General features: G+C 46.8%; 1 protein-coding gene across 1 annotated transcript in view; it reads right to left on the bottom strand.

Annotated features, from left to right (window-relative positions):
* Nucleotides 1-11,169, bottom strand: part of LOC104530229 (deleted in malignant brain tumors 1 protein) — a 13,925-nt gene extending 2,756 nt beyond the window's left edge. The window contains exons 1-8 of the mRNA XM_010174758.1: nucleotides 10,834-11,169; nucleotides 9,153-9,476; nucleotides 7,627-7,950; nucleotides 6,612-6,935; nucleotides 5,821-6,144; nucleotides 4,560-4,883; nucleotides 1,463-1,786; nucleotides 319-642 (exon numbers count right to left, since the gene is read on the bottom strand). Coding sequence (XP_010173060.1) covers nucleotides 319-642; nucleotides 1,463-1,786; nucleotides 4,560-4,883; nucleotides 5,821-6,144; nucleotides 6,612-6,935; nucleotides 7,627-7,950; nucleotides 9,153-9,476; nucleotides 10,834-11,032 — 2,467 coding nt within the window. The 5' untranslated portion in view covers nucleotides 11,033-11,169. The remainder of the gene's footprint in view (nucleotides 1-318; nucleotides 643-1,462; nucleotides 1,787-4,559; nucleotides 4,884-5,820; nucleotides 6,145-6,611; nucleotides 6,936-7,626; nucleotides 7,951-9,152; nucleotides 9,477-10,833) is intronic.
* Nucleotides 11,170-11,743: the final 574 nt, after the last annotated feature.

Genomic DNA, 11,743 nt, shown 5'->3' with positions numbered 1-11,743 from the left:
TATTTCTGGGACCTGTTCAACCCTGGAAAAGTCTTGGAGCCTTTAGGAGCTGAGGTACGGGATGCAAACCTTGATACAGCTATCAGCATGGGGCTTGCTGGTACTAACTCCATAATTCTGGATCAGTGGTGACTGTTGACCATGGCCAGGGCCATGAGTGTTGTATAAATTACACAAGAATGGGTTTATACACCATGGTGATTAATACCACACACTAGGAGCACCAGGAGCTCAGGTAAGACTTTTCATTGTGAGTGAAAACCCGTCCCCAGCACATTTTCCCAACACCATTGAGATTCAGACACAAAGAGGGGTTACCTGAGCACACCACACCAGCATCTTCTCCATGCTTGCAGTTATGGGACCCCCAAGACCGTGCTTGGCACTCAGAGAGGGCAGTTTCCTTCCCTGAGCAATTCACATTGTCCAGCCAGATGGGGTCAGACCCTTGCCCAAAATGAGCTGAACCTGGTGCTGACAGTGCTGCCCCACAGCCCAGCTGCCTGCACACAACGCTGGCTTCAGCTGTATCCCAGCCGTCATCACACACGGTTCCCCACTGCTGCTCATGAAACACCTCAACTCTCCCAGCGCAACGATTTGGACCGTTCACAAGCCGGACAGGAGCTGGTTCCACAATACCTGGACCAAAACACAATTGCAAAGTTTTTGAGGAACCTTGCATGCCTCAGAGATCTGTGGAGAGGGCAAAAAACCCTCTTCATGATGGTCTTGTGCCAAAAACCCTCGTGGACATGGATGTTGATCACCAGAGCACCAGTGAGCTTTGCTACCTGGATGAGGTAGCACAGCCTCAGAGCCCATTTGTACCTGCAGCAGATTACTTCTGGAGAGAGCATTGAGGAGCTGAACTCTTGGCTCAGGGCTCCAGGGTAAGCTGGAGATGCCACCAGTGCCATCACTGGCTACACAGCACTCCCATTTTCTGCAGAGGTCAAGGATGGCCAGGGCAGCCTGTCCCCCTTGGTTTTCCTCCCCAAATCACCTTCTCAGGAATATTCTCCAGCAGATCTCTCTGCCACATTGCTGTGCTGCTGTGATTTAGAGTGGAGAGTGCCCTTTGCCTCATTACTCAACACAACCCTCCCTCAGATCACCCACTGATGACGGCTCACAGCACCTGGGCCTGACTTACCCCCTGCTTAGCCCATACTGTAGATGGGATTTTAGCTACCTAAATACACGTGCCCATTTTGGGAACCCATTTATTCTGTCTGATTTTCAGCTGCTGCTCCAGAGGAGCACCAGGTCCTCCTTTATATTGCCCTGCACTGCTGCAGGTGTCTTGGATCCCCTAAGAAATCTAAAATGGCACTGGATTTACTCCTCTTGTGTCTCATCTAAAAGCAACATCATGGTAAAAAGTGTCCCCTGAGGCCACAAACAACTCTTCCTGAAACATAGTCCTCATTGCATCCCACATCACATGCCATAACAGTACCTGAGCAGATCACACCAGCATCTTCTCCATGGTTACAGTTATGGGACCCCCAAGACCGTGCTTGGCAATCAGAGAGGGCAGTTTCAGCCCCTGCGCAGTTCACATCATCCAGCCAAATCTGACCAGTTCCTTTTCCAAACCGAGCAGAGTCAGGGGCTGAGACTGCTGTCCCACAGCCCAGCTGCCTGCACACCACTTGAGCATCTGTCAAACCCCAGCTGTCATCGCAGATGGTTCCCCATTGCTGCTCATGAAACACCTCGACTCTCCCAGAGCAGAAATTCGAACCATTCACTAGTCGGATCGGGGCTGGTTCTGGAACACCTAAACCAAAAAAGGTAAGACCAGGTAAGTTTTATTCTGGCAAACAAGTTGCTGCTAACCACGTCAACAAACACAGTGTGAGCCCATTGGCTTAGTACAACCTACAGGGACAAGCAGCATGAAGTTCAACACAGTTGTTTTCCCCCCTCTTGCCCCAACAGTCAAGGAAAGGTGCTGTCCAAAACTGGAAAAAGATGTATCGATGTATCTCAACCCAAAAATCTGAAGTGCTTAAAGCCTTCTTTCTTCTTCCTTAGGAAGATACCTGCACCCAGACAGGAAGTGCAAGAAAACCCCTGACTAAGGAAAGGACATCAGCAAGAAAGACTTCTTTAGAGAACACTGCAAGAACACCAGGGAATTATTCACCTGAGATGGACATGGAGCTCCTAAGCATAAACTCCCAGGGTCTGATTGGCTTTCCTGAGCATTAGTACTTGCTGTCATCTGAGGTGCCCAGGGAATGCCAGACATTCCAATGGGATTGGCAGACCTGATGCAGGACTCAAGGGAGATTGATGCCCTTCTAGATCTGCAATTAGTAACTGGGTGGAGTGCAGTGGAACATCTCAGATGATGCTAGAGACCCATGTTTAGGCAGCTGGACCTCACTTCTACAGTTCCGCTGAGGACACTCTGTACCCTTTATAGCCAATGGAAGGAAATAAGCGCTGTTGGGTTGCAATTTCTTTAATGTACTTTGGGTATCTGCATCAGCATGGGCCAAATCCTGCCACTGACTGCACCAACTCAGTCCTCACTAGCTGCAAAGGGACAGCAGGATGTTTAATTCAGAGACAGGCATTTGTGTTTAGTCAGTGAATCCACAGGGTGTTTTCAAGATGTGGGCAAATAACCAGAGGAAAGCAGTTTATTTCCTGCAAGGGCAAGACAAAAGTTCACAACTTCTGGGAGGCTGTGATGGACACACTTGACTCCTACCCATACTTTAGTTCAGACTGACTAAGAAGCAACAAGCCTCACATCATTGCAGTGAACTTGCAAGCAGAGAAGCCCCCAGCTCATGTACCAGGGAGTGAAGGTGCCTTGAAAAAATATTTCAAAAGGTGCTTTCAAAACCCCAAAATGTAAGATAACCAAAATGCAGAATAGGGTACCAGAGCTAAAACAAAGACATCTTGTCCATACTATTGACTAGCAGCCAACTATTTCACTCTATAAATGTCACCATCATGATGGGCCCAATTTGAGTTCTCCCTGAATTGTAGCTGGAGTGCACATCAGGTGACTGTCCCCTTGAGCAGGGACCCCTCTCAAGATTAGAGGTGCCTTACCTGAGATTAAAAGATCCTTCCTTACCCAAGGTGGAGAGATCCCTTACCTGTGACAGATCCTCGGTAAGTGACTGATAGCATGCTGAATTAATACCCATGAAACATTACTAATCCATGGAGCTACCCAATATTATTATAAACATTGTATGGATAATTCCATTAGACATAAACCATTGTCCAAGTCTGAGAATAAGTTTGGACTCAGCCTCACCTATTCTCCATAACGAGTTTAGAAAGGAAGAACTTCATGACTCAATGGGAGGATCGATCCTCTTTAGTCTTTGCATCTCCAGTCTCTGCGTGAATCATTCTAACTCAGTTTTCCTTCGTACGTTTCTTCCATGCTGTAATTAATGAGCTGAACCTTGCCATCAAACTTATCGAACCGTGCCAAATTATCATTTTACCTCAATAAAACATATTGCTGTTTCTGTCTTTTCAGTGAGATGCATTCCACTCCTCCAGGACAGAGGTAAAATGATCATTAAGAGGATGAAGAAGAATGAAGTGACAAGTCTTCACAAAGGGATTTAAGGGATATAAAGGATTGAGAGTGACACTATGGCATCATTGCCGTTCTAAGAAAAGCATGGATATATGTAAATGGGAGTGCTGGCATCAAGTTATGCAAATCAGCTGGCATAAGAGATGAAAAGAAATATGTCCAACAGTTAAGGAGAGACACGTCAAGAATGACAGGAATGAGAAGAAGCTTAAAAATATGTCTCAAGAGAGAAATGGGAAGAGGATGAGGACATGGAAAAGGGACGTAACAGTCTTAACAAAACATAGATGCAAAGAATAAATGGTACTAATTTGCACTGCAAAGAGACAAGAGGCTGTAGAATAAATTCCAGTAATGGTAGTGAGCTCAGGGTTTACTTCTAGTGGCAGCAAAGTGCAGTGCTACAACACTTTTGAGGAAATTTGTCTCCACTGTGGAGGTTTCAGAGAAGACACTGGAAAATTATTGGTGAAAAAAGGTCTCATGAAGGTGGTTCTACCAAGTGAGGGAGGGTGAGAGGTAGATTAAGAGGTTTTCTTCAAGGTTTTTTTTAGTATTCTTGACTGGAAGAGGAAAGAGAGAGTAAAATGGAGAGTGCATCTTGATTTTCAAGGGTGGTATGTCCATTGGGGTTGTCACTGGTGGCACTACAAGAATTCAAGTGACTCTGCACCCTCTGTAACAGGATGAATCACACCAGTCCTGTGATGCCACCAGGTTCATTGGTAACTCATAGGAGAAAGAGACCCAAATTCTTCTGCACAACCAGCTGCAGGCTTGGCTTCGGCACCACAGTGTTAACTTCTGAATGGGAAGGAGGGGGGTACTCCGATGGATTTATCCTCATCCCTGTTTGAAGCACTTTCCCTGCATAGTGCTGTGGTTTTAGAGTCATAAGATAGGAAGAGGGTACCCTGTGGCATTTCAAACATCCCTCAAAAGTCAAGCAAATGGTGACACAGAAGAGACTTACCCAAGCACACAACACCAGCATCTTCTCCATGCCTACAGTTATGGACTCCCCATGGAGTGGTTTTACATTTGGAGAGGGCAGTTTCAGTCCCTGTGCAGTTCACGTCATCCAGCCAGATAGGGCCAGATCCTTCTCCAAAAGAAGCAGAGCCCAGAGTGGATAGTGCTCTCCCACAGCCCAGCTGTCGGCAAACGACTTCAGCATCTCTGATATCCCAGTTATCATCACACACCGTTCCCCACTGCTGGCCGTAAAAAACTTCAACTCTTCCACTGCAATGATTTGGCCCATTAATTAACCGCAGCGGAGCTATTCTTGTTATATCTGAAGAATAAATTAAAAAAAAAACCAAAACAACAAAGGACAGGGTTATATATTAAGTTGCTATTTGCATGATTAAAAATAAGACAAAGTGTTACAGTTGGATTTGGTGATTTTACGGGTCTTTTCCAACCGCCATGTTCCTATGATTCTGTGTGTGAACCTAATGACATCCAGTTGCATAATGACAGGATATCTTCCCCAGTTCTTATATGCAGAGATAGGTGGACAATAGAGTGTACCGTATTCTGCAGAATATTGGTTGGAAATTCAAGGCAAGGAAAGCACACAGCTTCTGTTTGCAGAAACAGCTACGCACATGCCAAAAAAAAAGAAAAAAAGAAAAAAAGAGAGGAAAGATAATGAAGGGAGTGGAGCATCTCCCTTATGAGGAAAGGCTGAGGGAGCTGGGTCTCTTTAGCTTGGAGAAGAGGAGACTGAGGGGTGACCTCATTAATGTTTATAAATATGTTAAGGGCGAATGTCAGGAGGATGGAGTCAGGCTCTTCTCAGTGATGCCCAACGATAGGACAAGGGGCAATGGGTGTGAGCTGGAACACAGGAAGTTCCGCTTAAACTTGAGAAGAAACTTCTTTACAGTGAAGGTGATGGAGCCCTGGGACAGGCTGCCCAGGGAGGTTGTGGAGTCTCCTTCTCTGGAGACATTCAAAACCCGCCTGGACACCTTCCTGTGTGATCTCATCTAGGTGTTCCTGCTCCGGCAAGGGGATTGGACTGGATGATCTTTTGAGGTCCCTTCCAATCCCCAACATTCTGTGATTCTGTGATTTCTAACAGGTTTCCACTATGATGAAAGAGAGTTTGCAAGCCAGATTCTGGACACTTCAAGACAGATCCTAATGCTGGGGTGGCACATGATTACCCCTCTTGGAAATAGAAAACAGCCCCCATCATGCAGACAGACACAAAGAGGGGTTACCTGAGCACACCACACCAGCATCTTCTCCATGCTTGCAGTTATGGGACCCCCAAGACCGTGCTTGGCACTCAGAGAGGGCAGTTTCCTTCCCTAAGCAATTCACATTGTCCAGCCAGATGGGGTCAGACCCTTGCCCAAAATGAGCTGAACCTGGTGCTGACAGTGCTGCCCCACAGCCCAGCTGCCTGCACACAACGCTGGCTTCAGCTGTATCCCAGCCGTCATCACACACGGTTCCCCACTGCTGCTCATGAAACACCTCAACTCTCCCAGCGCAACGATTTGGACCGTTCACAAGCCGGACGAGAGCTGATTCTGCAACACCTGGACCAAAACACAATTGCAAAGTTTTTGAGGAACCTTGCATGCCTCAGAGATCTGTGGAGAGGACAAAAACCCTCCTTGCACGGATCTGGAAGCCAACAGGGCTTGGGTCCGTGATGTGTAAAGTGGCTCTAGATGCCTATGGCCTCACAGCTTGACCTCACAGCCTTGGCTGGAGATTTTGCAACAGATCAATCACCTTCAGAGTGATCATTGATGAGCTCCCAGATTACTTCCCTAGAGCAGAGCACCAAAATGGGGAGGAGGCAACAGAGCACTGGTGGAAACAGTGCGTTTGAGAGTGCTGGGTCCCCACTTGTGACCCTCTACAAGCATGGCCATCAGGACTGTCCAACAAAGTTGCCAGCACCCTAGTCCATATGACATCTCCATGGCCACTGACACTCTTCCTGCAAATACAGGCCATCCCTAGTACCCCAACATTTCATGACATGCTTTAGTAGTACCTGAGCACTCCACTCCAGCATCCTCTCCATGATTACAGTTGTGGTCTCCCCAAGGCTTGGCCCGACACTCAGTGAGAGTGGTTTCAGTCCCTGCACAGTTCACATCATCCAGCCAAATCTGACCAGTTCCTTCTTCAAACCAAGCAGAGGCAGGGGCTGAGACTGCTGTCCCACAGCCCAGCTGCCTGCACACCACTTGAGCATCTGTCAAATCCCAGCTGTCATCACAGACTGTCCCCCATTGCTGCTCATGAAACACCTCAACTCTCCCAGAGCATCTGTTAGGACCATCCACCAGCCGGACTGGAAGCAGCTCAGCAAATCCTGTGTTGAGAAATAATGAAGATTTAATTTGTCTGTTGTATTTTGGTCTGTGCTGACAGGGTAGAGCACTGTGCTTCTCACTCCTGGATCACTCTGGCATAGGTAGACATCATTATTTTTTTCATATCAGCTCAGCGGACCCTTGCAGCAGTTTCAGTCCCTTAGAGTGGTGGTCTCCAACTGACCTCTGTTGTTGACTGGTCTCTGCTAAAATCAGCCAACTTTGAACCTGTATCTCACCAGAAGATGACAGTTATGCCTGCAGCCTGTTATTATGGTTGACCAGACTAGGGGGAATATCACTGGGCTGGCCAGCTGAGGTAGGAAGGATGCTCTGGACTAACACTGGTCCAGGAGCACCAAGTTGCCTTATGGTCTAGGCTGCGTTAGAGTCTTAGCATCTGGGATCAGAATTTTGTTAGCAGAGTTGACTGAAGACTGCTAATATCAGATGCTGAAGTTTTCTAGCTCTGCTCTTGGTGAATATCATGTATCTGGTGCTGGGGACTGTGACACAGGCTGGACAAATCTCATTGGAAGTGCCCATTTCCTTCACAGATGTGAGGTCGACTCAATTTTGAAGAATCCTTTTGAAAGACCTGTTTGTACTGAAGGACAAGTCATTCAGGATCTGCGTGAAAGGGTCACTCACAAACAGCTTCCCCCATGACATGCCATGAGTGATGGGTACCTGTACAAATCACACCAGCGTCTTCTCCGTGCCCACAGTTATGGCTTCCCCAAGGAGCGGCTTCGCATTGGGAGAGAGCAACTTCGGTCCCTGTGCAGCTGACATCATCAAACCAAATAGGGCCAGATCCTTGCCCAAAATAAGCCTCATGGGGAGATGACAAGGCCTTCCCACAGCCCAACTGCCTGCACACCACTTCTGCCTCAACCAAGTCCCAGGCATCATCACACACAGTTCCCCACTGCTGGCCATAAAACACCTCGACTCTCCCAGAGCAGCGGGTCGAGCCACCCACTAATCGAAGTGGAGGAGGTTCTGCAAAACCTACAAGAAAAAAAAAAAAAAAGAAAAAGAAAAGAGAAAAAAAATAATGAAGAAAGTATCTGGTGCAGAGTCCAGTGTATCTGTCCTCCACCTGGCAATGAACGTAGCATCTCTCACAGTTTAGCATAGGAAAACGTTGCATCAAGAGGCAACACAAGCACTTCCTCCACCATCACAGCATTAGATGTTCAGCAATGGGTTTTACGACCTTAAATATATTTGAGATTGAAGAAGGTAAGCCCTAGTCTTGCTTAAATGTAGATGTCCAGTGCTTTTAAGATGCTCTAGCCTCTATTTGTTTTTACAAGGGGTTTCAGGTCTGCTGTGTGTCTCACTACCAGCCCTTTATAGATGTCCTATGTACCTTAGCACATACCAGAAGGTGCTAGATACCTAGAGGTGCCAGACTCACTCATACTCTCTTCAGCCTCATGTTAATGCTGTTTTTACCCGCAAGTCAATGAACAAAATGTGGATTTCTCAATATATTAAGACTCTACAAACTCTGCAAAACTCTGTGTGTGGCTACAGAGGAAATTAACTAATTAACACCTCATTACAGGAAAGGCAGGTGGAAACCAAGTCTTCCTCTTCCAACATTGTCCAAGCAATCAGCACATTCATAATAACTGGCCCACCAGCAAATGCCTAATGGTAAAATAGCTGTGGCATGTGCTGCCTCTTGCTTGACCAGACAGCTGGTGAACTGGGAAGGAGTGTGTGGAGTCATGAAGGGAGACTTGGGGTTGCAGTTACATGGGAGGGACCTGTATTAGGACACACTGTGTGGGACAATGCAGGCCATGGGAAGAACTTCGCTTAATGCAAGAGCTTTTGGGGAACTTCAGAAGGAACTATGTCTACTGGCATGAGGGTGGGATGGTGGGACTGCCAAAGACACTGTTTCCTGCAGTAACAGAAGATGTTCTACCAAAGCATCCTCTGCTATCGTGTGAGGAATCCTACAAATAATTCCTGCAGCACCACTGTCTTTCACCAGTGGCTCATGTGGTGGTGGATCTTAATTAAAGAGAAGAGGCGAGATCATTTTAGGGCTTAACAGTATGAATCACTTTTTATCTTACAGTTCTCTTGAGTGTTGAGGTCAGTGCTGCTCCAAAGGGAACAGGACCTCCTGCAGCACCTTCAGCTTCTCTTCACACTCCACAAAACCCACTCGTGTCATACAGAGTGGGATTTACCTGAGCACACAACACCAGCATCTTCTCCATGAGCACAGTTATGGCTTCCCCAAGGTTTTGCACTGCATTCAGAGAGGGCAGCTTCGGTTCCTTTGCAGGCCACGTCATCAAGCCAAATGGGGTCAGGGCCTTCCCCAAAGTAAGCTGAGGAAGGAGCAGATAGAGCAGTGCCGCAGCCCAGCTGCCGGCATACGACTTCAGCATCAGTTATATCCCAGTCGTCATCACAGACAGTTCCCCAGTGCTGGCCATAAAACACCTCCACTCTCCCGTCACAGCGACTCGAACCGTTCACTAATTGCAGCTTAACTGTTTTCTTAATTTCTGCATTTAAAAAAAAAAAAAAGAAAAAAACAAACAACAACAAAAACAGGATCAGGGATTGCACATGGAAAGCTTGTCTAGAAATCAAAGGCAAGGAAAGATCTCCATTAGCACTGCCCAGGACTTGACAAGGTGAAGCTCAATGAGTTCTGTATCTTCCTCTGTAGTTTCAGAGCTCAAATCAGAGATAAAGAGCATAGATTTGGAATCCCTTATGAAATGGGACTGTGCAATTCCCCCTGTGATGTTACCCAAAGTGTAGGGACTGGCTACAGATCAAGACACTCACATGTCTTATAGACCTATTGATGTTTTCATGTGAGGTGGGTGTTGAAATTCTAGTGAGTCAATGACATCTATGGAGCTGCTCAGCTGGCCAAATACTGGCATTGTGTTCAATTCCCCAAATTAGCATTCAGCAGCACATGTGATGCCATAGATACCCCCAGACATTTGCTCTTTAGGGTCTCCCTTAGGGCCTACAACTCATCTGCTCAGTTGTGTCAGATGCCTCAGGGCATTTCTAATTGCACTTGGCAACTCTGTGTGGGGAACTGACTCCACCCTAGATCTCCATCGCTTGCAACAGGAAGACACCCAGCCCACGAGGTGACACCTGCATTTAAGACATATATATGGCTGGGTCTTACTAGGGTTCTGAATCCCGTTCCAGATCCAACTAGGGGGAAGTGCTTTGGAAATTTGGCTCTTTGTTCAGTGCTGAGTGGAGCAGCATTTAGGAAATGCCAACCTGAAAGAGGGCAATGGGCAGTGGGTCAACATCCCAATCCGCTTTCTACCACCTGGGGTCCATGGCCCACTTGATGAAGATTTACTCCCCAGTTAACCATGATGTAGAAAGGTAGGGCACACCTTCAAGCCTTTCCACCCAGTTTCTGGAGCTCAACATTCATTGACATCATGCTGTGACATCCAAGTTAGAACTACCTCACAGACAAGTGACCCACAATTCTATTTCTCATCCCAGTCCTAGTCTGGAGAGTGTATTATCACAAAATACAAATGGAAAGAAGCCACATAAATGCTCAACTTCCCTGGCATATTTCAGCTATGAAGGATGTGCATGGAGAACATGTGCATCCAGGTGGGGATCCTGCAGTCCCCTTGCCCAGTAACTTCATGGTGTTGGCATAAGGACAAAGTAGATCAGAGAAAAAAAAAAACAAACATGATCTTTTCTGCCCCAGTAACAGAACAAGCACAAACACCACCACCACCTCCCACACGCTTTAACTGGTAGTACTGAGCTGAATAACATTGTCCTTGGCATGGTCCAGATCAGTGCCTGAAGCAGCCATTCCCATCCTGACCCATTTCCGTCACTAATGTGAGTTACCTGAGCATACAACGCCTGCATCTTCTCCATGGTTGCAGTTATGTTCTCCCCAGGGTCTGGTCCTGCAGGCAGAAAGGTCAGCTTCTGTACCAGTGCAATTCATGTCATCCAACCAGATATGACCAGATCCTTGACCAAAATGAGCTGAACTAGGGGCTGACAGTGCTTCTCCACAGTCCAACTGTCTGCATACGACCATGGCATCAGACAGATCCCAGCTGTCATCACACACAGTTCCCCACTGCTGTTTCCAAAGGACCTCGAGTCGCCCTGCACAGCGACTGGGGCCATTCACAAGTCTGATGGGAGCTGAGTTGGCAACACCTGAAACCCAAAGCAAGACAAGGTCAAAAATGGGCATGTGTCAAGTTTTGGTTGGTAGCAGAGAATAATGGGATTCCTAGTAATATTCTTCTCCTAGACACATGCCAGATATTCAAAACGTTGGAGGAGAACCAATCATTTGCTGCCATGGAACAGTCCCAATTTGCCCGGATCTGTTTTTCCTGGGAACTCAGAGAAGGGGACTTTGTACTCACTACAAAAAGTCAACAGCAAAGAGCTCAAGACAAACAATTTCTGCTCCTAAATGCAGCAGTCTCTCAAGATCTCAGGCATTGATCAAGAGCTTTGGACAAGAGCAGAACTGCTGACAGCAGGACAAGCATTAGCGTTACCGTCCAGGTGCATCTGTTTTTTTTCCTTTTGCCTTATTTTTTTAGCTACTTTTAAGGTTTATGGGTTGAAATGACTCATGGTTATCCTCCTTCTTTGTAAATTCCAGTTGCATTCAGGTAACATATCATCTTGGGAACCTCAAGAGCCTGCCCATGTATGGTAGCCCTGACACATCGGAACAAAGGAAGATATAAGGAAGATATTTTTTACAATGAGGATGGTTAAACACAGG

Source organism: Antrostomus carolinensis, unplaced genomic scaffold (assembly GCF_000700745.2).
Source record: "Antrostomus carolinensis isolate BGI_N321 unplaced genomic scaffold, ASM70074v2 scaffold2829, whole genome shotgun sequence".
Lineage (NCBI taxonomy): Eukaryota > Metazoa > Chordata > Aves > Caprimulgiformes > Caprimulgidae > Antrostomus > Antrostomus carolinensis.
The sequence above is the reverse complement of the archived record's forward strand: the minus strand, read 5'-3'. Positions and strand labels throughout refer to the sequence as shown.